The sequence below is a fragment of the Cavia porcellus genome, unplaced genomic scaffold (genome assembly GCF_034190915.1).
Source record: "Cavia porcellus strain 051 isolate PalLab524CR breed Dunkin Hartley unplaced genomic scaffold, mCavPor4.1 scaffold_6, whole genome shotgun sequence".
Classification (NCBI taxonomy): Eukaryota; Metazoa; Chordata; class Mammalia; order Rodentia; family Caviidae; genus Cavia; species Cavia porcellus.
The window spans coordinates 35,811,376-35,838,837 of record NW_026947489.1 but is presented as its reverse complement, the minus strand read 5'-3'; the positions used below and the strand labels follow the sequence as shown (position 1 = coordinate 35,838,837).

Sequence of the window (27,462 nt, the reverse complement as noted above, 5' to 3'; positions counted from 1 at the left end):
TTTCTGAAATCCATACCACTTGCACAGTTAGCGTCAGGCTTCTACCCAAAGGAGACGGTGGCAACTTGAGTTTACCTAATTGCAGTATTGGAACATTTTCATTTCTCTCACGTTTCAAGAGAGACCTGTTATATTATTAAAGGGTGGTGTCGGTGTACGTGGCTTGTCATATACTTAGAGGCCTCACACTTGCTACCAAGAATAGAGGGAAGCTCAGTATCTGATAATACTTTGATAATCCTTTGTAATTACACATTTTTCTCTTTTAGGGTCTCATTTAAAGATACCATTGGAAAATTATTTTGGAATGCACTTTCATGGGTTTGTAGATTTTTGCTTTGAGTAGGTTCCATCCCCACTTTGAAGCAAAGGTAAAGTTTTCAATAATTATAAACTTAAATATACACTAATTGTAGAAGTCCCTTAAAAGTTGATCTCTTCCTTGACATGTTAAAAGAAAAAGAAAGAAAAACTAAAAGGTACAAATGAAGAGCTAAAGGATAATAGGATGCAGGGCGATCCTATTTAAATAGGAAGGGAAACGAGACAGGAGAGAGGGAAAAAAGGGAAAAGGGATTTTAAAAAATTGAAGAGAGGTGGAAATGAGCTTTTACAGGAACAAGACATGAAGGAACAAGATGGGAGAGAAAAAGGATTTAAAGAAGTATTATGTACATGTACAAACTCCTTGTGATAGATGTAATCATTACATACTGCAAACATGTACTAATATAAAAATTTTAAAACACAAAAAGCAAGAAACTCCCTTATATATCAGTATGATTGTTGCCTATAGAGAAAGCACAGGTAACTACGTGATTACAAATAGACATCTACATTTATGAAAATGAATGGACGTTAGTGGAAGCCATCATTTAGAGAAAGATTTATATATCATTTCATTTTGTATTTTTTCTCAAATTTCCAAATATTCTACAATGAAGATTTATTACACATTAAAATCTGGAGAAAATATAAAAATTTACTAAAATGGAGAAAAAAAAGGAGACCCACTTGAACTTTTATTCTTATTGAATCCATGTTTAAGTTGCTACTGTAGTGAAGTATTTATTTAATATTTTTACCAATAAAAGCTTTCTACAAAAGGATGCCATGTATTATGGAAAGGTTGCTCTGGAAGTATCTGTCTGGAATTGTGTTAAACTATCAGCACTTTCACTGTAGCAGACCTAGAAATACTGTAGTCACTTTTAAAGCCAAGCCTTGTCATTGTGTTTCCTTTACTGACTCTGATAATGATCAGTTATGCTAATGGTCCTTCTGCTTACATTCTATTGACAAAACAAATTAAATGTGTTTTCATGTGAAAAGTATCTTCTGCATCTTCTTTGAGAACTCCAGTTTTCCCAGTAGTTTCTTTTATTAAAACTATTACCCAGCTGGGCATGATGGTACATGCCTATAATTCCCACACTCAGGAGGCTGAGGCAGGAGGGTTGCCATGAGTTTGTGGCCAACCTGGGCTATACAGGAAGTTGAAGGCCAGCCTGAACTACATGGTAAGACCCTATTAGAGAGAGAGAGAGAGAGAGAGAGAGAGAGAGAGAGAGAGAGAGGAGGGGAGGAGAGAGGAGAAGAGAGGAGAGAAGAGAAGACCAATACTACCCAAGGGAAGCAAACTACTGCTGATCTTCATAGACCTAGTTACTTGGAGATATCACAACTATTGAAGTTATGTAATTCACATAACTTCATGTAATTCATATCAGTTCCCTACTACATCAAATCCTTTGGCTAAAAAAAGTAAATTAAAATGTATTTTGATAGTCAAAGCAATAGCAAGTATGGGGGGAAATCAGATATATTTCAGTTTCAGTGAATTAGTATACTGGGCCTTTATCAAGATCCCATAAGAAAACTGACTTGCAGCCATCAGTGGTTGCTCCATGATTACTTATGAGACCTTCTGTTGGTCCACTCACTTCTGTGGCTGAACATGTGAACATTCACTTCTCTAGAGAGAGTGCTACATTTAGCAGATGCCTTAAACTACGAAATAGTCCAATGCTTAGTGTGAATAAACTGAGATAAAGAAGTCTCCTCTGGGAAGGTAGGAATGACATAGTATATTTTATCTCATGTGTAAAAGTGACATTTTATTTTCTCTTAGTTTTCCATTAAGGTCAGTTTTAAGTTGAAGTTAATGTCTCCATATCTGAAAACAAACTTTTAGCTGAAGTGTACTCTTCACGATGTGATTAAAAGCATTCTTTATGCTGGATCTATTTCTGGACAATTCATAAAAAATATGTGGAATGGTTGCTTTATAAAGATTATAGAATGTCATATTTATGTTCATGTATAAGATATAAAGGACTTCAATGTGGGTAACACCCATGTAAATTTAACTTGTGCAAATGCTTATTTTTCAAGTCTTACTTTTCTCTTTCTCATTTATAATGACATAACAGTTTTATAGTTTTAAGCCAGAAGCTATGACGAGCACCAGTGTGATGTAGTGAAATCTACACTGGACTGAAGGACACCTTTGTTCTTTTTTTTTTTTACCCCAAACTGGCTGTGTGACCTTAGGAAAGTCATTCTCAATGTGTACTGCAGCTGCATCCAGACAGCATCTGATTATACTAAGTCAAGCTTTTTCATCAAAAAGCAATTAAAAACAGTGAAGGACAGAAACTATCTCAACTGGACAGGCAGAAGTAGCAACTGTGATATTTGATATATTACCTTCTGATATTTTAGTAGAATATTTTATGGTTATATAGTACCTCTGTGACTTATATTCTAACATAAATTTTTTTTTTTTTGCAATTTGAGCTTTATTTGATGTGCTTATAAAGAAAAATTTCAAGATACAGAGTATAATATATCAAATGAAATAATGCATAAACAATAGTATGAAGAACTATGATACATAATTTATAATATATAGGATATATGTAATTTACAACACATATTATATATAATTTATTTTGAGGTTTAAAAGTGTTCTTGATTTTAAAGTTCTAACACCAGTATCTAGTAAATCATTCAGGTAGCATATATTTCCAAAAATTAGATTTTTAAAAGTAATAATTCAGTTAACGTGTAACTCTAAGACAACTTCCCTTTACCAGTTTTCAAAATAGGGATGTTTAACTCTTCTGCAGAAAGTTAAGAGCTTGCTGTAGCTTTTCACCTTCTCAGAAGATTATCTTTGGTCAATTGCGTGGTAGAATGGTGTACAGATGGCCAAATACCAATGCACCAAAATCATTAGGCCACTTTTGAAGAAATATGGTTGTTTCCAGTCTTTGAGAAAGAGCTTGACATCCCTGGTCAACATCTAGAACCTGGTCTAAAGTCTTGTTTCCCCATCCCAGAGCTTTCATCTTTTGCTGACTTCCTACTGTTTCTGATAGGCCAAAATATGATTCAGAGGCCAAGAGTCAGGAGATCCATGCCTAGCATGAGCAATCTGCCTGCCCTGTAACTTCATCATACCACTGAAGATAAACTTTGCAGTCAGCAGCATATTGACTAATTCCACATAAGCCTTCATTTCTGCTTTGTGGTCTGGTCCAACCCACCACTACAACAATGGCCCTTGATTTTAAAGAACTGAATATAGGACCAAGTTGTGAAACTGTTTGATTTCCCACATGAATAAAAGATACTTTACCAGATGAAGACACACATTCTGCATTTTGACAGGCGGATTAGACATTAGACATTTGCAAAAACACCTGAACAACAAAAGAAGCTGCACTGTCAGCAAAATTTACAAAAAAAAGAAAAAAAAAAAAAAAGACTTGGCAACTTTCTTCTAGGGATATACATATTATTAAGGAAAAATAAAATACTCGGTCACTCGAACAAGTCTCACAGGAATCCAAGAAAACTTGGACAAAAAAATGTTACTGTATGACAAAGAACTGTAGAGGTACTGGTAATAGTGATTATAACTATTGACATTTATTGAGTGATTGCACTAGATGCAATGACTGAGCACCTGACAAACATACCTGTTCGTTATTACAACTGTCTACAGTAGGGCTTATTATTACTTCATTCAAAAGTTAGGCATCTGAGTCTGAGCCAAGTTAAACAGCTTATGCAAAGCCCATAGTTAGAAAGTAATGGAGCATTTAGAAGCTTTGGCTACACTGTTATTCACAATATGTTGCCTACCTTATATGTGACTTGAAAGGTTTAAGTGAAAGGTGGGAAAGCTCAGCACACACTGAGCCTTCAGTCAGTGTTGGCCGGAGTCAGTCCCCTCAGCCCCAATATAAGCACCCTGCTCAGTTTCATTCCGTTACTGCAGAGCAGCTGATCAGTCGGCAGGCTGACTACACTGCACGTCCTTAGCTGTGGCCGTGTGGTGCAAGAGGATGTAGTGTAGTATATCATTCTCTTATTAGAAAATCCAGTGTTTATCCAATTGTCTATTTAATTTACTTGTACATTGTAGCGTAAAAGATTTGTACCAGCTTAACTCCTTCATTATTGGATAGCTTCAGAGTTAGGTTGCATTTTAGCTAGTGTGCAAGTGGACAAGGTAAGGTGTGAAGAATCAAATGATACCCCTAAATAACATCACAGTTATCAGAACTGGTGATGGGAAATTTTTTAAAAAGTCATTAGGAAAGGTTTTTTTCAATTTGATGAAGGAGACCCTTTCTTTAGATCTATTGAATACCAAGTACTAAAATGCTAAGCTATAAAAGCAAATAAATTAAATTGTTACTTTTGAGAATACCACTTTAGAGAGAAAAATGAACTTGTGGCATGTTACCACTTAGCTTATGAACCTGCTGCAAATTCAAATTAGCAGCTTCATCTGTAGTCATTCTTAATGAATGAAACAAGTTGCTGACTTACAAATACTAGGTTCATAGTCTTAAGTGCTAAGTGTTTGAATACAAATTTAAAACAGCAACAATAACAACTAAACACATTCCATGCCTTCCAGGATTGTACACCTTCAGATGAGTTCTAATACAAACATAGGACAGAATGGTTTGAAAAGGAGACTTTTTTCCAATACTAGTATATCTATAATTTATCACCAATGGTTGTTAGAACTTTGTGACTCTAAATCCCTAGGCTTCTGAAACTTCACAAAAGTTTTGATGAAACAATATGAGAGTATCCTTCTTTGAAAAATCTGGCTTCTTTGCAATATCTTGTATTTTCTAAATGGTCACCATTCCCTGAAGCTACAGAATTCATTATTCCATGTAACGTCCAACAATTTTATAAAGCACTATAGGAGATCTGACCCCTCTCTTTGGGAATGAGGTGGCTAGGAGCAAGGTAGGTGTTATAAGGAAACAGGAGTTGCATATAATTATTCTCTAAATGAAAAGTCATACTTTACAAATACACTTATTTAGATGTGTACTTATTTAGGTGTAAGTAACTAAGAAGCAACATCTTTAAAGAAGATAGATGTCACTTGTTAATACTTATCAATGAAAGGTATGCTTAGGTATGGTCTTAAGATGGTATTTCAGACTTTGAGAACATAACCACTGGCCTCCCATTAATGTCAAATTCGCTTCTCACCAGGTCATTCTAGAGCATTTACCCTGATGATCTGCTTTAACCCATCAAGAGTCAGGAAACTTAGAGTGACAGCTGAAATTCCATCTTGGAACTTTCTTTCTAGGGCATGTACTTCTATGCCAAATGTGCAGTACAGTACAACCCCAAGGTATCACCTTAGCATTTGAGAATTCTGGAGAAAAAGCTGCCCCCTGGGAAGTGGCAGGGACATGGGAAAGCATATTACATTATGAGTCAAAAACCTGGACCCTGCCACTATTAGCGTGACCCAGGAAAGTCACTTCATCAAGCTGGACTTCCATTTTCTCTGCTATAAAGTTAGATGGTTAGACTAGATTAGAGCTAGGTGAAGGTTATACTGCCCTGCTAGTTTTCTCAAGTAATTGTATCTGTATCGACCTAAAGACAAGAAATTGCCATGTACAGTTGGTTACTTGACAAAGGGAAATATTACGAGAACATTAGCAACTAATAAAATGGTTTCTTTTGAGAAAAATGAGTAGTATTCTTCACAAAAGTTAAAGGATAATGGTTTTGCCAGTACTGTGAATGGCAGGAAAACTTAACTAGTGGGGAAAGACTTATTCTGATATGAAGGTATACAAGGGGAAAAAAGTTATAATGTCTTACAGTGAGTTGACTTACGAAGTGTGGATAAAATCTGCTTCACTTAGATTCCAGTTGTACCAAGGTAGGGTTTCCTCCTAAAATTGTGACTTGATAAAACATTCAGTTTTGCAATTTTACTGTAGAGCACAGGCTAGATGCAAAATCTGATGAACATTTAATAGAAAAGAATATAGTTCTTTTCATTGTACATAACCAGGAACATTTTATAGTGCTTTCTAATTCAAAGTATTATACCAATAAGATAGTCTATGAGGTTTTTAAACATTATCATACATAGCTTTAAAAGTATAAAATATAAATGTCTAAAGATCATAAATCTATTCTAAGTATGGTTTGCATCAAGAATGACCATTTTCAAACTTTTGTGAGGGAAGGAAACTCGGTGTCCTAGGTCTGGCATTGTATATATTGAATGTTTTGTTCTAAGAATCTAGAAAGGTCTAGAAGGAGGAGGAGAAAATAGCAGTGTAAAGCATTGTTTTTATTGTGTGATCAGAGGAAGCAACCTGGTTGAGAAAATTCCCAGGAGCCAAATTTATGTTTACTTGTCTTTGATGCCTATAAAAGTATCCAAATTCAGTCATGAAGTACAACAGAAAAAGACGGATAAAAATAATGAAAAAGATGAGCTCGGGAAAGTCAGGGTGAACTCAAAGAAGATCTAGGCAGAAACATCAGCCTGGACGTTTAGACTAGATAGTGTTTCTTTAAGACTTCCTTTAGCTGCAGGGACATTGGAAAGCATATTACATTATGAGTCAAAAACCTGGACCCTGCCTCTATTAGCGTGACCCAGGAAAGTCACTTAATCAAGCTGGACTTCCATTTTCTCTGCTATAAAATCTCTTTGATTTCATGACTCTAAAGACCTCTTAAAACTTTTAGTACATTGTCTCTTACTTGTTACTTTCATTAAAAGTCTGAGTTTTCTAGTGTACTGGCCTTAGGCCAGTGATATGCAAATTAAAGTATGCGAATATACTAGGAACTTTGATTTCATGTCATTACACAGTCTCTTCCATTGTAAACTGAAAATTCACACATGGTCTCTTGTGCCCTTTACTGTTGCCTTTACCATCCAGCTGGATGTTTGCAAATGAAAACTCTGTGACAGACCAGAAGTGATCATTTGTCCAATTTAACCATGACTAGAAAAACTAATAAGCCAGAAGAGTAGATATTATATATCTTCCATGGACAGACATGCCAAGAGAAAAAAATAAGACCTCCATAACTTAATGTTGCCATATAAGCCATATCTTTTCTTTCTCAGATATGTTTTTTTTTTTTTTAAATCCCTCTTTCCAGAGTGCTGTTGCCCTTGCTGGTGAAAAGTGTTCTAGTCTTTAAAGGCACACGATTGGGCAATTTTCTGAGAAATGAAAGTGACCTCTATGTCCACCATGTGATATAAAGAATGGTTCCTTTGTTTCCTCTTTAGCATCACTCAGCTCCTCTATTTGTAAACCATAGTAAAAACAGCTTCTTTATTGTGAGTCCTGTTGGTTTATACCAACCACATCAGGTCCATAAACCATGGTGTGTTAAAGCATAATAGCCTGTACAAAGAATACTAGAAAGTTTTCCAAACTGTATCCTTTGCCCTCAATTTACAATTTGTTACCTCTTAGAGGGCTGTCCATAAATATGAGTTAATTATAAAACTCTCACTTTCTCGGAACAGTGACCTTGTTCAGCCACTTTTGCTGTGTGAATGATCTCCTCTTAAAAAGTTCAGAGTGTGGATATATTTAAATTATGAATGATCCTGATCTTAAAATTTTCTGCCAATACAATCTTATTTATAAAGAAAACTTTTCTTTTTCCAAATTTAACCCAGGAAATACTTAGTATGTTTTTAAAATTCACTGTATGACAAATGAAACTCCAGAGTGAATGTCATCTGTGTCTCTGAAAACATTTCAATCTGAAATAGCACATGTCAAGATGCACCTGGTACTCTCTCATCCTTCAATATTACTTAGGTCTCTCTACTACCTAAGCAGTGTTAATTACTGCTATTCCTAAATATTGCTAGTCCCTAAAAATATTGCTAATTAACAACCGTACAGTGGCCTCTAAGTGTTCTAGTGAAAATAAGTGACTCTCACCTCAAATGATTAATGTAGTGAGGAAAGCATGTCAAAGCCAAAATAGGTGGAATTCTAGAATTCTCCCATTGGATAATTAGCCATGTTTTGACTGAAAAGGAAAAATATTTGAATGAAATTGAAAATGGTACTCCACCAATCACCCAAGTGATAAGACAGAGAAGCAGTCTTATTGCCGATATGGAGAAAGTTTTAGAGGTCAAGAATGAAGATCCAAACAACCACAGCATTCTCTTCTGCCTAATCCAGAGCAAAGCCCTGGTTAAAAGATTTAGGACTCACTAAAGGCTAAATGATTGTTAGCATTTTTATCAATAAAGTATCTTTAAATTAAGATATATATATATATATATATATAGTGCACATTTTTTACACTGCTCTTATACACTTAATAGACTACAATGTAGTGTAGCTGTAACTTTTATATGTGGGGAAATGAAAAAGTTCATATGGCTCATTTTATTGCAATATTTGCTTTATTGCATGGTCTGGAACCCAACCATGTTGTCTCCGAGGTATGCTGTATTAGCATTTGCTCTAGCTAATCAATAGTAAGTGCTGCCATTTGCAGAGCACTCATGATGTGCTAAAAATAGGTCAATCTTAGGTGTGCATCATGACTCATAGTCACAGCCTTCTTAAAAGTAAGTGTATTCCCATTTTCATGGGTAAGGTACCTTGGGGGTAGGTAACTTCCATAGTGTCATCCAATGAATAAGTTACAGAACAGAAACTCAATGTAGGTCTGTCTGACATGAAATTAATAAGTAATAGAACAAAAATTCAAGCCAGGTCTCCCTGAGGTGAAGCCCAAGCTCTCTCCACTCTACTGCACTCCACTCCATTACGTTTAACTTTGCCATACCTGCTAATTCCAAGCAGTTGGAAATTTGAACCCCCAGGGATCCAACATGACATTGAGCATCAGAGATCTAACTGCAGAGATTTAGAGTCCACCAAACACTTTGGATGCTCATTTCATATAACATGTGTGGCTCTGTAAAAGATAAGTAACAGTATCTCCATTTTACAATGGAGAGTGCATGTGAGTTGTGCACAACATTAAGTAACAGACATGGCCTTCAGACATGGTACATAGCTATCTTGAGTCCTAATGTGCATTCTCTGAGCCTAGAATTACTGAGCAGAAAGAGTCATTTTTGCTTCACTTGTAGTACTTAGAAACTTTTCAAACATTTTCCAGTGGGGCAACTTCCTGATAATATAAAGACCATCAAATGAAAAAATAAACAAAATTCCAAGGCATTAAAGATTTACACTAGAACAGAGATGTCTTTTACTCTGTAAAGACAACATGAAATAAAATCCATACAAATGTCTTTGAAATAAATAAGCAAACAAACAAACAGAAATGTTATGAGATGCCTGTCTTAGTTACTTTTTACTCGTTGCTGAGATAAAATACCTGAAGCCCAAGTTGGGAAAGAAAAGGTTTATTTCTTACAGTTTTTGGAGGTTTCAGTCCACACTCAGTTGGCTCCAAGGCAGGCGGGCATGGCTGGGCCGCAGTTCATGGTGGCTGCAAACAGCAAGCAGGAACCAGCCAAAGAGCAAGACACACCTTCTTCCTGTCATTGCATCACATCCTGGCTCCACCTCCATGTGGGTGTAGCACTGACACCATCAACAAGCACTAGACAATGAACCATCACAAATGCACAATGCAAACTCATGAGGTCTGGGGGCCACAGACATAAACCATGACAATGCCATATTGCTTTCTCTTAGTGACATAGATTTATGAAAAATGAATATTGGTCTTTAATAGAGAAAATGAAAGTTTAAGTAATATACATTTCTAACAATGATAGAAAAATTATAGCTCGGGAAGCAAACATTCCTCAGGCTCTCCACAGACATCCAGAAGTCACAGTGTACATATATCCTTGATAAAGAAGTTCGCAAGATAGAATTATGTTAAGTGAAGTTTCTCATTATAAGTATTCTGATGTGTTTTTATTACTTTCATTGTCTTGAAAGCTGAGGGATTATTTTAAGCAGCTACTCTAATCCTTTGATTTGGAAGTGTTGCATATATATAACGTATTGCAGGCAAGGTGACAACCTCTTAGGAGAGAGAAGAGCAAGGTATAGGTACCTGTTATCTCCTCACCCGCCCTAATGCTGCCTGACAGTACCTCCTCCCACCCTAACTGGTAGTAGTACCATGATTTATTCTGAAAAACAAAGCACCTAAATACTAGTACCCATGTGGTTTTGTAGAAGATTAAGTGAATTCTGTAGATTACTTCACGACCACTGCTACTCAAAGTTGAAGGATAAGGACAGTTTTTGTTCAGCATAGACTGTCTTTAAGTATTATCTCTCCTCTTTTGAGCCTCATACCAGTGGTTCTGGCTGTTTCAATATACCTAATCCAGTACCAGCGGCTCCTTTTGTAGGTGTCCATTTATGCTGTAGGTTTTTCCTTCTGTCCCTTATCAGAAGTTCCTTCCAAGGGACCTTGCTTTCTTGGGTTTAGCTGTCAGCTTTAACTGGAATGAAAATTATACAAAGACCTTTTTCTGCTTTCTTCACTGGCGGCCCCAAGCATCTAGAGTAGAGCCTGACACAGGGACTACAAGAACAAACTTCGGCATTTCATGATGTCAGTTACCAAGCTAAACTCAGATATGACCACCCGGAATGCCTTCCTTGTCTTTCAGAGTACCACAGAGCATGTTTTAAAAATTGGGACTACCCATTGATCTTTTTCTAACTTTCCACTACAAAGTTAGAAGACATGGTAATAAGGCCAACTACTTGTTCTTTTAAATGGAGCGCTTCCTCTTCCCCTACCAGTCCCCACTGAGAACAGTGAGGTGTTTACACTTGGCTCTCAATTACCTTATTTATTGATGATATTAGAATTTGTGGCTCTTCTAATATATTTGAATTTGGTTTTTAAAATATTTACAACACACAGTGATATGGATGGAAATTTCACACATTGATGAAGGAGAAATATTTTAGGGTGGTGAAGTGTCTTAAGTCACACCAGGGGAAGTAAGGCTTTCTATAGGTCTTTTACCTAGGAAAAATTGAGATCCTAGTCTAAGTTCTTCTCATTTTCCTTAAGGCTCTCTTTCCTAAACCCTCAGAGGTTCAGCAGTATTAATTGCCTCTTAGTAATACCCTTTTTGGCATTTGGACATTGTTGTATCCAAATCACCATATTCATAGAGCCCTTGAAGCCTTATCTGCTGTCTAACTCAGTCTGAATATGGTATTTCATGTCACTAACTCATATGCAGTGACGGTGTGGCCACAGTCTACTTAGCAGAGCATGAAAGCAGCCAGTTAGAAACCATCTGATGACGGAGAAAAGCAGAGGTCCTCCAGGAAGGCCACGCAAGCCTCGCAGGAATTTCTTCCCCTGTTTAGCCATGCACATCGTTTAAAACCACTGGATAAGAACAAATCACTAGGTTCACATTTTGGGGGACTTGGTAGCTTATAAGAGAGAGAGTTACATCTCAGTATCTGATTGGCTAAGTGAACCAGATTTAGTCACAGAGAGTTCTGCTAGGAGCATGGAGGGAGGGGTTTGGGATGGTGACATAGGGCAAGAGATGGACCTACATATGTATGACCTAACCTTATCTCAAATTATGTATTCATCAGAGCCAAATCATTTGAACATTAATTATTGAAATTTGCTGCATTTAGAGATGATACAGTAGTGTGCAATCTTTAGCTTATGTTCATATTCCAAACATAAAGTCTTAGGTTTGAGAAAACTCTTGTCTTTTAAGTAAATCTTAAATATGCACTTCTAAAATTGCTGAAATTACTTATATACATAAGTTTTACACTTAGGATACAAATGCTGAAATTACTTATATACATAAGTTTTACACTTAGGATTATAGCAGAAAGCAAGACAAATTGAGTTACTGCTCTCAGAGCTTACATTAAATTGCTATATAATAGTTCATTGTATAATGTAAGTTGTTGCTGTGTGAAGGAATAGTGTGTCAGGTAGGTAAAGGTGATAGGGGAGAAAACGTAAAGCAAGAGAGTTGAGAGTGTGAGCGTGTTGTGGGGAAGAGGAGGGATGGCAAGGGATGATGAGGAACAAGTAGGGAGCACTTGAGTAATGGTCTGTGCTCCATGGGGAGGAGCAGGAACTGCAGAGATCCACAGATGCAAATGGTCAATGTAATGGAGCCACTGCTACCAGGTAGCTCAGGGCTGGATAGAAATGAACATCCGAAAGAAGTGGTGCCTCCAGGAAGCCAGGGAGCAGACGTGCAGGGCCTTCTGCAGCACTGTGAAGGCTCCAGATGTTACATGAAAGTACTGAAAATCCATCGAAAGTTTGGAGTAGGGGAGCACCCTCATAAAACTTACATCCATGATGGAGATGATGATCGGGAGCCACCTCTAGCGCCTGCCATGTTGTGTATTGATCACATTAGACACTAAGCTCTCTACATGGATTAGCTCATTCAGTCTTTATCACCACTATTTGCTAATAGTCACTGTGACTGTTCTTACGGGACAGAGGTCATAGCTAAGCGTTTGGTCATGAGTAACTTGCCTTTTGCCACAAAAGTAGTAAATGGCAGAACCAGGGTTTTTCAATTGCTATTCTAAATTGCTTTAATATCTTTCATAGAGTATCACAATAGAATTTCAAGATATGATTGATTATCTTTGTTCATTTACTTTATATACATATAATTGTAAACTAAAGGATATTAAATTTTAGTTAATATTACTATTTGCTGATTTTTCCAGACATTTAAAAAATGTTATTTTCTTTTTTTTTTTTTTTTTTTTTTCATTTTTATCGGTACCAGGGATCGAACTAACGACCGCCTGCTTGCAAGGCAGGCGCTTATGCCGCTGAGCTAAATCCCCAGCCCCCCAAAAATGTTATTTTCATATACTATCATATGATCTTCCAATTGAGAAAATGTATTTACAAGAGCCACCCTAAAAAGAAACTTCCTTATTAAATAACCCTTACAGAAAATGAATTCTTAATGTGTAGATTCACAATTATATCTCAGCATCATTGATTTTTCTTACTAAACTTATGGAGTCTTTTCAACATGTTTAAAAACATTGTTCTCAGAGAGGAGAACAGAGACTTCCCTAGACTGCTAAAGGATTTGGAGTGTGAGACTAAGTTTGCAAACATTCTCATGAATTCTCCAGAAGAGCTACCATAAGCACTGCTGGATTTATTACATTTTAGAGCAAGGGAGAATGTGATGTTTACATGATGAGGCTTATAAGGTGGCTGTAGCTCACTGACCACATCTGCCAGTCTGCCCAGCATTGTTTCAGTTTATATGTTTGTCCAGGTATAATTACAAACATTGTCCCCTTTTACACTCAGAACTGTCCCAAAGGAAACATCACAGCTGGAGCTGTTTTCAAGAAAGCCGTTTGCTGGTTGTAATCGATTGAGTGCTATCTCTAAGACCTGTAATAGAAACTTGCAAACCCCTGTGTTCAGACTTATTATAATAATTAATGAGTGTAATTAAGTGATAACATTACGTAGAGTGGATATAGTGGAAGAAAATAGTTTTAATCAGAGTTATTTTTCTTTTGCAGCCAAAAAGGAGCATAAAATGGAAGAAAGTCACTTAGAGAATGCACAGAAGAGGTAAATAGTTCTGATTTGAATTCAGTTCTTTGACTGTATATTCTATTTATTGTCACTGTTTAGTATTCTTCTGTTGCCATTGCTTGCAACCAGCCACCCAGCTCCAGAACTTTTTCATCTCCTTCAGCTGAAACTCTCTACCCATTAAGCACAAACTGTTTGTCCCTCCTCTCCCCAGCTTGGCAGTCACCGCTTCCCCTTCTATTTCTGTGATTTTGATTACTCTAGGTACCTCATGTAAGTGGTAAAGCCATGTAGAATTTGTTTATTTAATTTTCATGACATTTGAATAGACATTTTTTTTGGCCTCATGTGTTGAAAGAGGATCTCAGAAAATAGAAAGATATCCCTTGCTCATGGATAGGAAGAACCAGTATAGTAAAAATAGCCTTACACCCAGAACTGTTATACAGATTTAATACAGTCTCAATCAAATGACTTCATGAACAAACCCCAGACCGCAAGGGGATACTACAAAGAATCAACAAATGGGATTTCAGCTTATTAAAAAGCTTTTGCAAAACAAAAGAAATTACTAACAGAGTGAAAAACCCACAAAATAGGAGAAAATTATAACCAGTTACCCTTCAGACAAAGAACTTCTATCTAGAACATATAAAGGATTGAAAAAAATCAGGCACCGAAAGTTCAAAGATCCAACCTAAAAATGGGCATCTGAGATGCATATACACTTACTCATATGAAGAGACACAAGTAGCAAATACATATATGAAAAAATGTTCAACATCATTAGTCATTTGGGAAAGGCAAATTAAAACAATACTGAGGTTCCGTATCACCCCAGAAAGAATGACTGTCATCAAGAAATTAACCAATAACTACTGCTGGCAAACATGTGGGAGAAAGAACTCTTCCTCAGTGTTGGTGGAAGTGTAGACTGGTGCAACCACTGTGGAAATCAGTATAGAGATTCCTCAAAAGTCTAGAATTCGAGGTCCCGATGGACCCAGTATTCCCCATCTGCTTATTTTCCCAGAAGCCCTAAACACTTCATATCACAGTGATATATATGCACCCATGTTTATAGCAGCACAATTTGTAATAGCTAAATCTTGGAAACAACCCGAATGCCCATCATCTGAGGAATAGATATTTATAATGTGGGTTTTTTTAAAAATATAATGAAGTAGGTGTCCTCTGGTCCGTCCAGTTTAGAGAGGCTTGTTTTCTTGGGTGCCTTTAGTTGGGATTCTGTTTGCCTGTTATTTACGGCAGGGCTTTGTGGAGGAACAGTGTCACAAGTACAGAATCTCCATCGTTTGGTACCTTTGTATCAACCTTGTCCACCCTGCCGGGAGATTGGCTGGCGTGATCTCTGAAGCCCTTCCCTCTGGTCGTTTACTAGTACAGAAACTTGAATCGGTGACAGTGCCTAAAAGCCTATTATGACAGAATCACAGTGACTATTATGGAACAGGGTGATAGTTATTATGGCATTTAGTGTGTGCACCTTGTCCAGTACAGTGCTGAATTTTACATGAATCATCTCATTAAAGCCTAAAAGCTCTAAGAGGTGGACATCAGGCAGGACCCCTTGTTTTCCACAGAGGGAAACAAAACTCCAAGAAGAAGAGTGACTTGTCTTCGTGATAATTTGAACTAACGCAACATACTAACGCAGTATGACTGAAGTCCGGGCTCTTGGATGAATGTCTGTTTAATATTTTGTAAACCTGATGTCTGTTCAAACAGTCAAAGGATAATAGCTAATAGTGACTGAACATAACCTAGCCCTAGCAACTGTGAAGTGGATCCTGTTCTGCTCCTGTCTTTGCTTGCCTATTTGAGGGCTTGGCAGTAGCTCCTTTCCTGCTCATCAGTTTTTCTTTATTGGATCTTCCTTAACAACAGGTAAAGGGAAAGTGTGCTGGTGGGCTCAGGAATAGTGTGTTGCACTCGCTGTGAGCCATCAGTAGCGATGGAGCCAAATGGAATTGAAGGGTCCTCAGAAAGTGGTATCTCCTGTTATTACCGAGTCTGCCATCACACAGAATAAGCCATAAAAGCATTTCACACCCTCGAATATTCTCCAGAGCCAAGTGTGGCACATGCCTGTATTCCCAGCACTCTGAGAGGCTGAAACAGGAAGACCGCGATTTTGATCTCAGCTGGACAATTTAACAGCCTATCAGTCGCCCTTTTGAAGAAAAGGATCAGGTCCCACTCCCTGTGGGATGTGATTCCATGGAAGGGAGCCACTACGCATCTCTTGCCATGTACTGACATCATGAGCAATACTAATCATGTCCACCACTCACTAAATGTATTTAAGAGATGGGGAGAACATGGCGGACAGACAACAGCAACTACTGAACGCTCTCTAAAGGCTCGGCTCAGAGGCCAGGAATGATGCGGACTAAGGAGATACGAACCAGTAGAGATATGCTCTGCTGACTCAGGAACGAACTGGGCTGAGAGAATCCAACTTGGAATACAGTCCTGGCGCTAAAATAGGAACAGAAAAATCTCGGTGTGGAGGCTCGACCCCACGCCATTGGAAACCGCGGTTTGGATTTCCCGCCGCCCGGCGGCCGGCTGCCTCCACAGCGGCTCGGCAAGGAGAGACACGCAGAGGCTTGGAAACGGGAGTCTGCGAACGGAGTCGGAAACGCGACGGACAGGGAGGAAGGCTGACTGGTGGCGAGGTGAGCGAGGAACTGACTCCCTACCGCAGGTTGACTCCAGCGGAGGTTTTTCTGGGCGCGGGCAGTCCTGTAAGAGCAGGGCGCGGTGGCAACTGCAGCCGCACGTTTCCCTCTCGGACGGGATTGGTGAAAGGTGCCTGGCCGGAGGGACGCTGCTGGCGGACTCCCTAGGCTGGCCTAACCCAGATCCCAGAGCCTGACGGTGGCCCGGAGGAGCGACCGACTCCCGGGTAGGCTGCCTCCTCTGCAACTCCCTGGGGCGCAGCGGTGAGCGGGAACAACTAGCCAGCGCAATTTGATCAAGCTGTGGCTGACAGGCAGGGAAGCCGGGCCTCCTGTGTAAGATTACATTTTATAAGGAACAGAAAATATGGGGAAGGGAAGCAACAAAAAAGGCTCCTCGACCCCCAATCCTGAGAATCAGGCAGTGGACACTGCACCAATATACATTAAGCGCCATTTAGAGAGCCTCATAGACCAATTCAGGAATGAAGTTATCAATGACCTGAAGCTAGAAGTATGCAGAATAGTTAGAGAAATGCTAAGCACCACCCAGGAAAAAGCAGATGGTGGAATGGAAGAACAGAAAAAGAGGGGAGAATTGCTTGATGGAGAAAACAGAGAAAGCATTGAGTATGTGAAGCAGGTTCAAAGGGACTATCAAGAAATTAAGAAGTCTACCCAAGACTGGCATAACAGCTTGAAAGAAACTAAGGACAGACTATCTGAATTGGAGGGCAGACTTGAAACATGGGAGAATGAAATGAAAAACTTCTTAAAAATAACAAAGAAACACACAGCAATAATACAAAGACAAGAAGATGATAAGAGGAGCCATAACTTAAGGATTAAGAACATAAAAGAAGAAGTAGGGACACAAACAAGTGAACTACAAAAGCTACTCACAGAAATAATCCAGGAGAATTTTCCTAATTTAGCAAAAGGTAAAGATACTCAAATGTATGAGGCATACAGGACCCCAGCTACCTACAACCCTAACAGAGAAACACCCAGGCATATAATAATAAAAATTCCAGAAATTCAATACAAGAACAGAATATTAAAAGCTGTAAGAGACAAGAAACAGATCACTTACAAGGGAAGACCCATCAGAATTACAGCAGATTTCTCTTCACAAACCATCAAATCATGAAGAGCATGGGGAGAAATAATTCAAGCTTTGAAAGATAATAATCTACAGCCAAGATTGAGATATCCTGCACAACTGTCCCTGGAAATTGATGGAAAAACGAGGTGCTTCCAGGATAAAGAGGAACTGGGGGAATTTGCAACCACCAATTCAACCCTACAGAAAGTATTGCAGGATATTCTAAAAAAAGAAAAATACAAAGAACCCAGAAATAGGGGCGGGGAGGCCACAACGAATGGAGCAGAGAACAAAATGAAGAAGACAAACTGACAGCTACTGACAGAAAAAGAGCTCAACAGAAATGAGACAGAGAAGATTGGATGATAGGAACAGCTTTTTTTGGAGAAAATGACATCTTAATAGGTAATGCTGATTTAGTACCATCTTGTTTTGAAGTCTCATCTAGCTTTTGTTCTTCTGTCTCCAATGGTCTAAACAGGTTGTATCTTATTGGATTTTGTTAAGTACGATAGTATAAGAAAAAACCTTTTAAAGACAAGGAGATTATACAGAGACCATTGTTCATTTTCTGTTAGTCGATTCTAAATACTCTATAATGCTGTCATTCTCTTAAATGGATTTACATTGTTTTGATATACTTAATGCTACAGTATATGAAGTTGTACTCAAGGACTTCAGGGAGGGAGTCAATATGGTAACTATTTTTGGGTCAGGATTATCTGGTGGTGAAACACTATTCTGCTTAAATGGTTATGTTTTGATCTGCCCTGTTTCGCTGTTATGCCCTCTTTTTTCTCAATCTCCACTCCATTATTTACTTTTTTATTTTTATCCATTTAATTAAAGGGAAAAATATAGCAGGATATAATATAGTAACCCACTTTGACTTTCTATTATCTCGATTTGAAGCCCTGTGTTACTCTCACCATCTTGTTTTTGACTGAGGTTCCTCTATTCTGTTTTGCTGGATAGTATCAGGTTCGAAAGTTTAGGCATCAGCTGAGAAGATAATGAGATTCATTATAACGCCCATTCTCGTTGACTTTTATCTACTTTTGAAGACCTACAATATCTCCAATGTTTTGGTTTTGTCGGTTTTATTCTTTACGGTTTTGTTCAATTGTATTACAACTAATGATATAGGCAATTCTATTAGAAATAGCGGGAGGCATTATGGTAACCATTGTTGATCACCTTGTATTATGATTTTATATTATCTATTATGTCCACCCTTTTGACTTGACCGATTCTGTTCTGTTATGTCACATTTGGTTTTACTCTCTTCCAAAAAAGCAACAAGAACCGTGGGAGCAATGAAACCCAAAATGTGTAATAGTCACTGTACAAAAGAGAGGAAAAGAAAGTGCTCTAAACTATATAACTGCATGTATATTTAAATGTATAAGATAGAAAATGATATCACAGAGTTTTATTGGATCATTGAACAGAACTGTCTGCAGTATCATTGTTGGAATGTCCACTCTACAAGCTTTAATTTTGTGACTTGAACAATTATTTCTAAGATGGCAATATGTAATCCATTAACTAGTGATTTCCTACTGCGCATTTTTTTATTCTGTAAATCTGCATAACTTGTACCCCTTCACTGTTTTTTTTTCTTTCTTTTCTTTTCTCCTTAAATAAAAATTAAAAAAATATATATATAATGAAGTACTACTTGACCATAATCTTGAGACTTTTATAGGTAAATGGATGCAGCTCGGAAGCACACTCATCAGTGAAATGAACCAGATGCACATGTGTAAATATTGTACTGTCTTACTAGTGTAAGAAGCTGAACAAGTAAGATCCAAAATGCACAATAGATATTGTGAATTGGGAAGAAACTACCAAAAGAAAAGAGAAACTGGGAAGTGGGAAGAGGAAAGGAAGGAAGAGAAAAGAAAAGAAAAAAAAATATATATATATATACAAAATATAGTTAAAGTAGTTACACAGCTGGTTTTTCTTGGTTCATTGAAAAGTTCGAGCTAATATTGTTTGGGCAGTATTTCTTGCCTGTATCTTGTACTCTGAGTAATTACTGCAAAGATAACAGTATGCAATGTGTGAATTATTGTTACTGTCCTACCAGCTTGTTTTGAAACTTTTATTTTTATTTCTTTATATCTTTAAAATAATAAAAATATTATGCCTCCATGAGCAGTATTCTAGAACTTGGGTAAAAGCACTGTGACAGGAATGTTTGGGAATACCTTTCCCAGGAAGCAGAGCACCACCCAGGGCATGACTCACCTGCCTCTCCAGGTGTCACAGCAGAACCCACCTGGCTGCCCCTCCTCCATTCTGCTCTTGAGCCATTTTGTGGAAGTTATAAACAACCTGATCCTTCTTAGCATTACACTAGATCAAATCATCATTGCAAATTCTGGGATGCTTACAATGTCTTTCCTCCGATGCTAGAGGATATTTTGGTCATGGCATAGGTGGGGAGAAGGAACTGGTCTCTATTTACAGAAAATCTTCCCAGCAGTTAAGAGTGGCTTCATAGTTCTTCTGGTCAGTTTTTGCCTACTCCAAGTCTTTTCCTGCTCCAGCCTCTCTAAGTTCAGACCAAAGTGGAACCAGTGGCACATAATAACCTTCAGTTCTAATCCCTTAGGGGTTTTTCTTTTCTGTTCATTAAGCAGGTCAGTCAGCTTGCTTATCTTTTGCTCATAGAAGTGTGAATTGGAATATTCTGAGGCATTCATAGTGAGGACAGGGATACATTTGCTGACACCAATTCTACGAGTACTAGAAAATTAGCTAAGAAGGTAGGGAAAGGAAACAGTATAAGGAAAGATGGAGCTTTGCAAGTGAGAGAAGTTTCCTAGTTGTGAATCTGAAAGTGAATGAACAAACTAGAAGCCTCTTCTAGCCACAATGTTCGAAAACCCACACACAGTGTCGTCTGCCCTGCTTTGACAGGTACCAGCGTCTACCCTGGCTTCCCACTGTAATTGCCAACAAAATTAAGATGCTGATGAAAGCAAGATTAAGGCAAATTGTGTAGTTTTCTAAGTGCAGACATGGTCTTGAATTATGAATATCATCCTATCATGATGATCGTTGAAAACTGAGACAGTTTTTAGATTTGTGTACCCCTCTGTTGCCTTATCTCTGTACCAAGCTTTCCTGTTTCAGAATGAGTGTGCCCTGGTGTTATGGAAACATTCAGCATGTAGAGAAGAGACCATTGAGCAGGGCATGCTGGTGTCAGGCCAAACAGAAATTCAGCTTGCAGGGTAGACGTCAAATCTCTAATCCTTTTTTAAGACTTTTGCTGAGGGGAAAGGGGGCCCACCTTAGAGGGGCTGGGGCTGCTGCTGCACATTAGCTATGCTGAGAAGAGTCGTAAATTTTGGTTGTCAGCATTTTCCGTGGCTTTGTGGTGAAGGTAGTCGAGCTTTCATGTCATCAATGAAATATGTTAGATCCCATCTTTAATGTAGAAACCGCAGTTGTTTGGTTACACTCTTTAAGGAGCTTGTGGTCAGTGTTGCAATATTCGTGTGAGATTTGGTAAATTCTTATGTTTTATTTTCAAGAGAAACAGTTTATTCTGAGGCTAGGGAGTATTTGCTTTTCCTAAGCAGTTTTCGAAGACACGCATGTAAAACAGGGACTGCATGTGTCCTTCTTTTGCATCTTAACACTGTAAAAGGCATCTCACTTTGCTGTGGGCACTTTATGTAAGCATTATCTGTACTATCAGAATGTTTGGCTGAATTAAAAATTATAAAATAGACAAGGAACTGAGAGAGAAAGAGATTGAAGAACCAAGAATGATTTTTTTAAAAAGTTGTATAAAATATTCAATCAAAAATTAGTCTTTTACAAGTTGAACTGAGAATGATTCACTGACAGAAATTTCAGAAAACACAATTGACCCTTTGATTCTTGTCTGTTGGAAAAATTCTCCTGGTACCTACATACTAATAATTTTCTTATCCAGATTTCAAAAGGTTTGCAGTTTAATCTTCTGTGAGCCATTACTGTATTTGAGACAGAAAGAGTTTTATTGGGGAGGATAATAGTTAACCTTACTAGATAGTTGTATAGCTGTGAGTCCATACCTGGCTTTGAGCTTAAACAACAGAAGTAATACTGCAATCATGAGGCCCATCCTTGAGGGACCTCACCTTTACCAGAGGTGCTCAGTGCCAAACTTAACCTGTGCTCTTGAGTTCATTTGCTTCTGAAAAGGATCATTTGCTTTTGGAGATTCCAAAATACCTGGTGGGTGGAGTGCTGAAATGTGTTATTTCTTTTAATTTCTACCCCTTTAAGAGAACAGGGCCTCCCACCAGCTGGGCCTCACAAATGAGCAAGGAAAGACCTTCAAGGGCAGAAGTTAGCCTCAGTGTAGAGCTGGGAGAGGGGAGCCCACAAGTGTGACGTGCTTCTCTCAGGCTCTGTGACAATTGCCGAACGCCATTGTTATTTTCTGGAAGATGCACTGGTATCTACCGTGTCTCCATCTTGCAGTTAGGACTTCAGTAATGCCAGATGTGTTGGGATGATCAGTGAATCATGGTAATAAGATTTATAGTCTCAGCACTATATCCTGCCATAGGACAGGAGACAATTTGATCCTCTGAATGTAAAAAAATGAAAGTCTTTCTTTTCTTACACGAGAAAATCTTTATCTGTGTAGAAGGTGAACGGAAAGAAGAAAGATAACAACATCCCCTCCCGGGAGCACTACATGCTCTGGGTGACACAACGGGTGACCTACTAAAAGCAGAAATGGGAAATGACTACATGACTTAAGTTTCTGTGTCAGTGAGCATAGGTATCAGAAGAAAAAGCAGAAATAGTGGTTAGCAAGGAACCGGAAGACCCAAATGCTACGCCCAGCTCTGCCAGTGCATGAGGTGTTCAATCTTTCCAGGCCTTTGTTTCTCATCTGTAAAATGAGAATATTGGAAAAGTCAACCTGCCATGCCTTTCAATGCTGAAGTCCTGTGATTTTGTAGGAACTAGAGGCCTGTTCCTGTGGGTTGCACAGCTCTCACCCTATAGGCTCCCATCCTCCAATCAATGCAATTTCCTTCTTGAATGAAGTAACAGAATGTGCTGCGGAGCATGCATTGGTTTTCTCAGTATTTTGACTGTCATAGAATTAGGAGTTATGTCTAGACCTGCTGCTTTCCTCAATTACTTTGCTCCAGAATGTGTCCTGTTTGGAATTATCAGGGAGCCGCCTGAGAGATTACTAGAATTACTGCTTTTCTCCACTTACGCATTTCCAGTCTTTTAATAACTGGGATTCAAAATTCCCTGACCAGTAGTTTTAATTTGCATTAAAAACAGATTTGTTATTTACAGAAGCACAAAGAATTTATGGGACTCAACTCCTGCTTGGATCTCACCTAATCGTAGCCATGGAATCAATTAACAGTTCATCTGTAAAATGTGATAAAATCTTATGAGATACATATTGCCCAATAACTGAGAATGAGATGAAAGTATGCCTCATAATAGTAACGGGGCTTCAAGGTTTTACAATCACCATTGAATAGAGTTCCATTAGAAACTCAGTATTTAGGATGGCCACAAAAAACCACACTGTGTCTGAACAGATGATAGAGCATTGAGTAATAAACCTGGCCAGCCATTCCTGCTTTGATTAGTTTCCAACACCCTTGAAAAGAAGGCTGTTTGAATGTTCTTGCTCGTGGCAAATGAGCCTGTAAGACTTGGGGTAGGTAGGGGTGAGGGAAAAGATTGAGTGCAGAGCTATAAATTGCTGCAAAGCTGGTGCCTCCAAGAAGGGCTGCTTGGGAGGCCCAGCATTCTGGTATGCAGTGTGCTTTCATGGGGTAGGGCTCGGTGATATCTGGGAATCTGCTTTGGAAAACCTGAGTTCTTTTCTAACCAGATTGGAGATCATTTTGCAATTTTGTCTGTTTTTGTACAGTTGGTGCTTTATATTTTTGTATTAAATTCAGCTTTAAAATGTAGCATTTTAAAAGATCATGTAGTCTATCTTATTTTATCCTTGAGAAAATTGAAAGTCACAGATGCTGAATGATCTACCCATGATTACAAAGCCATATCATGGCAGAATGCAGATAGAACTGATGTTCCTGGTTTTCTGTGAAACATTCAGTAGATTTATGATTTCCAGTGTGCCATTTGACTGACCACTACAAACTCAATATGTCATCAGCGTTACATGGAATCATTAAACATAAAATGAAGAGCATGGATTTGTTTGTAATAAAGAACCAGCCCAAGAAGTTTAACTTACATACGCCCTAATTTTTTTCATGCTATGCTTTTAGACAAATGAGAGATGCCCAGAAGTTTTCCCCCACCAAACTGTGGTCCTTGTGAATCAGTTTGGGCCGTAGACTCTCCAAGGGTTGGGATATACCATAGTAACTATGAGCCTGGGCTCCCATGTCAGAGAACAAAGTGGGGAGCTGCCCCTCATGTTGTTCACGTAGGTGGGTTTTGGTGCTGAAAGTTCTCAGCCTTGACTCTCTCCATTTTTTTTCTCCTCCTTGTTGCAGTTTTCAAACAACTGTGGGGTATTTCGGAATGAAGCCCAAGGCTGGCGAGAAGGAGATCACACCCAGCTATGTGTTTATGGTGTGGTACGAGTTCTGCAGTGACTTCAAGACAATATGGAAGCGAGAGAGTAAAAACATATCAAAAGAAAGGTAAGGCTCTAATAAAGGAGTCACGGTAGGAAACTGCCTTTTCAAACCTCCCAGAGTACATGTATTTCACACAATTCAGTGTTTTCCTTAGGATCCAGTGGACAACTGGGAGAGATTATTGTCTCAAGGTTCCAGGGGCGTTTTGAAGGCACACAAGCAGATACGCTCATACAATCTGATAAATTACACTTTCTTAACCCCTTCCAATTACTAGCTAGTAAATGAAAGCGGACTTGTGCTAATTTGCAACAGATTGCTTCTCTGTGTATTTTCATGTTGGTCTAAGCTAAATGAGGCAGTCTCGCTGTCGCAGACAGTACAGACAAATAAAAGTGAATGCTTTTCCCATTAATATACTGCACTTGCATCAAAGGGAAATCTCCAAGGCTCAGGCCACACTTCACACAGTGTCGAAGCCCCACGCTGGATTTACAGCGTCACTTGTGACTCCCTGTATCCTGCTGAGGACATCAAACTGCATGCCGCTCGGCCTCCTTGCAGTCTCCTGATTTTATTAGTTGGGGGTTGAAGAAAAAAATCAGTTCTGAATATAGGCTGCGTGCGTGTGTGTGTGCGTACATGCATGCGTGCATATGTGTGATCATAGTACTGATCAAGTTGCGTTGTTCTGTAGAATGTGTCATGGATTTAAACTTTGAGTAGGTCTTGTCACTAACTCTGGAGGAGTAGATGTATGAGCGTGTCATTCACAGTGGTGCACAAGGAAACAAAGTTGTACCAGTAGGTAAAAGAACTTAATTATAGCATCTATAGCTCATTAACTGTGTGTCAATTGAAAAGTAAATGTCAAGTGACATTAGTAAGAATATAGATTGTTGACCATATCATGAAAAAAGATCTATAAATCTTGGCATGCAAATCATTATTACCCTTTTACTGTTTACTGAGCCCTTTTAAAGTTCAGTTGAACTTTAAATTATCTTTAGTTGCTGGGGATTTAGCTCAGCGACATAAGCGCCTGCCTCACAAGTGCTACATCGTGAGTTCGATCCAAAAAAAGAAAGGAATTATCTCCAGTTAGCATACATTCTTCTAGGAGAGTGATGGAGTGAAGCTTCTCTTCCTGTTACAGCAGGGTAGCAGCTTTGGCTCTCCAAATCCACACTGGAAATCTCGGAATCCAGCAGTGAGTTCAGCACAGGCACCTTGGATATTGTGCGTAGTCTTTAGTGAATTTGTCCTTGAAACTAAGAAACAGTCCAAAAACAAACAAACAGCAGCATCAGCAACAGCTATAAAACCCCAGCAGTTTGTTGATTTTCATTTTAATAATCTTCTTTTGAAATACTGAACTGCAGTCACAGGAATTGTGGTTTTGCCGTGTTGGTGGGGTCCAGCTGCCCTTCAGAATGTCATTTTCTCTGATCCCCAGCCACAGCCTCTGCTGCCTGGCTTCCTGGGTGCAGCTGGTGAATTGCCTGCTTCACACTCTGTAAACCAACACCTTGAAAGGTCACGACTTCACCAGGCTCCTTCCAGTTCCCCTTTAGCAATCTCAGGGGACTCTTCCTTTCAGCTGTGTTTTGTGAGATAGATCGCCAAGGTTCTCTCAAAGTTAATGATGGCCCGTAGCATATTTTTAGAAATAACTTCTTTAAATAAATCTACTGTTAAGAAATGTTAGCATGTTATGTATATTACTGTTCAACCAGCTTAACTGATTGTCATTCAGAGATTTGGTGAAGTGAGGATTTTTATGCTTGTAATTTATTTGTTAAAAATTTTAACTTTTTAGTTATTAGAATTGCAGGTTTATAAGGATGAAATAAGCAAATTAAATTCTTCTGTTATACTTAGATAAGAAACTATGATTACTATTTTAATATTTAATGATATTTGATAGTATAGTTTTTATCATACTTTTCCCAGAAGCCCATTAAATCCCAACAGCACTGTCAAGTGATAACAAAACATCATTAGCAGGAATGCTACAAAGGCATTCTAAAAACCAAACGAAAGCCTGATGTAACTGTTAGAGGAAAAAACTGATCAATCGCATCAAAAGAAACTTAACCCACTTGATTTTTAGATGTATTTGAAGGCAAATTAAAGCCTAAGGCATTATTGAGAAAAAACTACAAAGAGACAGATTCCACTCCAAATAATGTTTTGTTTAAATTCTACTTCTAAATAAATTGAAAGTATTCACATCTATTTTAGGCCACTGGTGGTTAATTTTAGCCTGCATTTCGTAAGTATGTCTTGGCTTTGTGCAAAAGGGAAATGGATGCACTTTTGTAAGAAGGTAGCCACTACCCTCATCAAACCAGGATCAACCACAATGCACAAATGACAGTAAAAATTCTCAATGTTCTTGTGCCTTGTGAGTGGAAAATAAACAGTATCATTAAATTAGTGTTAGCTGTGCTCTGTGGTTCAGTAAGGAGAGAGAGTATTCACTGGAGATTAACTGTGTTGTTAGAAGAACAATATACTGTATGATAGCATACTAGTAGTGTTAAAATTAATTGTTCCTTGGCATTTAAACCAGTCTTAAGAAGAGCAGACTTCTGCATCTAGGCACAAACCCCAAACCCTCTTCCTGGACCTCAGTGTGCACTCATAGAGGAGTTGTGCTGTCCTAGTAGCAGTATTCTTCCCCGAGGTAAAATGCACCCAGTCCCTGCTAAGCAGTGCTCAGCAGTGTAAAAAGAGAACTCTAGACAGTCAAAGATCAGCATTTTTACTTTTCACTGGGCAACATTCGCTATGTGTTGTTGGGCCAGTAGTTTAGAATTATAGACCCAATTGTCACTTCTATAAAATATATGCATTAGAATGAAACAGAAACTAAATGTTAACTCTGATCTCTTCTAGCTTGAAATCTCTCTAAATCTATAAAACTACAATTTGCTTTTCTAATATTCTGAGAACCTGTATGCTTCATTTTTAGGTAAAACCCTTTACATTTTGCTCTTGAGTTTCTTGGGGTCTACATTACCAGAAATTTTAGGGCAAAATCTGACAGAGCTATGGGCAGAAACTGGAAGCAAGGGTTGTTGTTGCCCTCTTGAAATTGGTAATTACACACAGTTACCTTGCTTCACTCCCCCAGTTCTTCTCGTAAAATACT

At 38.4% G+C, this 27,462-nt stretch overlaps 1 protein-coding gene and 1 pseudogene across 8 annotated transcripts in view; one reads left to right on the top strand and one right to left on the bottom strand.

The window, feature by feature from the left end:
• Fmn1 (formin 1) overlaps nt 1-27,462 on the top strand; it is a 400,542-nt gene that overhangs the window by 340,910 nt on the left and 32,170 nt on the right. For all 8 annotated transcript variants that reach the window (XM_063250323.1, XM_063250322.1, XM_063250324.1 and 5 more), the window contains 2 exons: nt 13,866-13,917; nt 24,219-24,368. In XM_063250323.1, the coding sequence (XP_063106393.1) occupies nt 13,866-13,917; nt 24,219-24,368 (202 nt within the window). The remainder of the gene's footprint in view (nt 1-13,865; nt 13,918-24,218; nt 24,369-27,462) is intronic.
• LOC134476218 (metaxin-2-like) lies at nt 2,725-3,875 on the bottom strand (annotated as a pseudogene).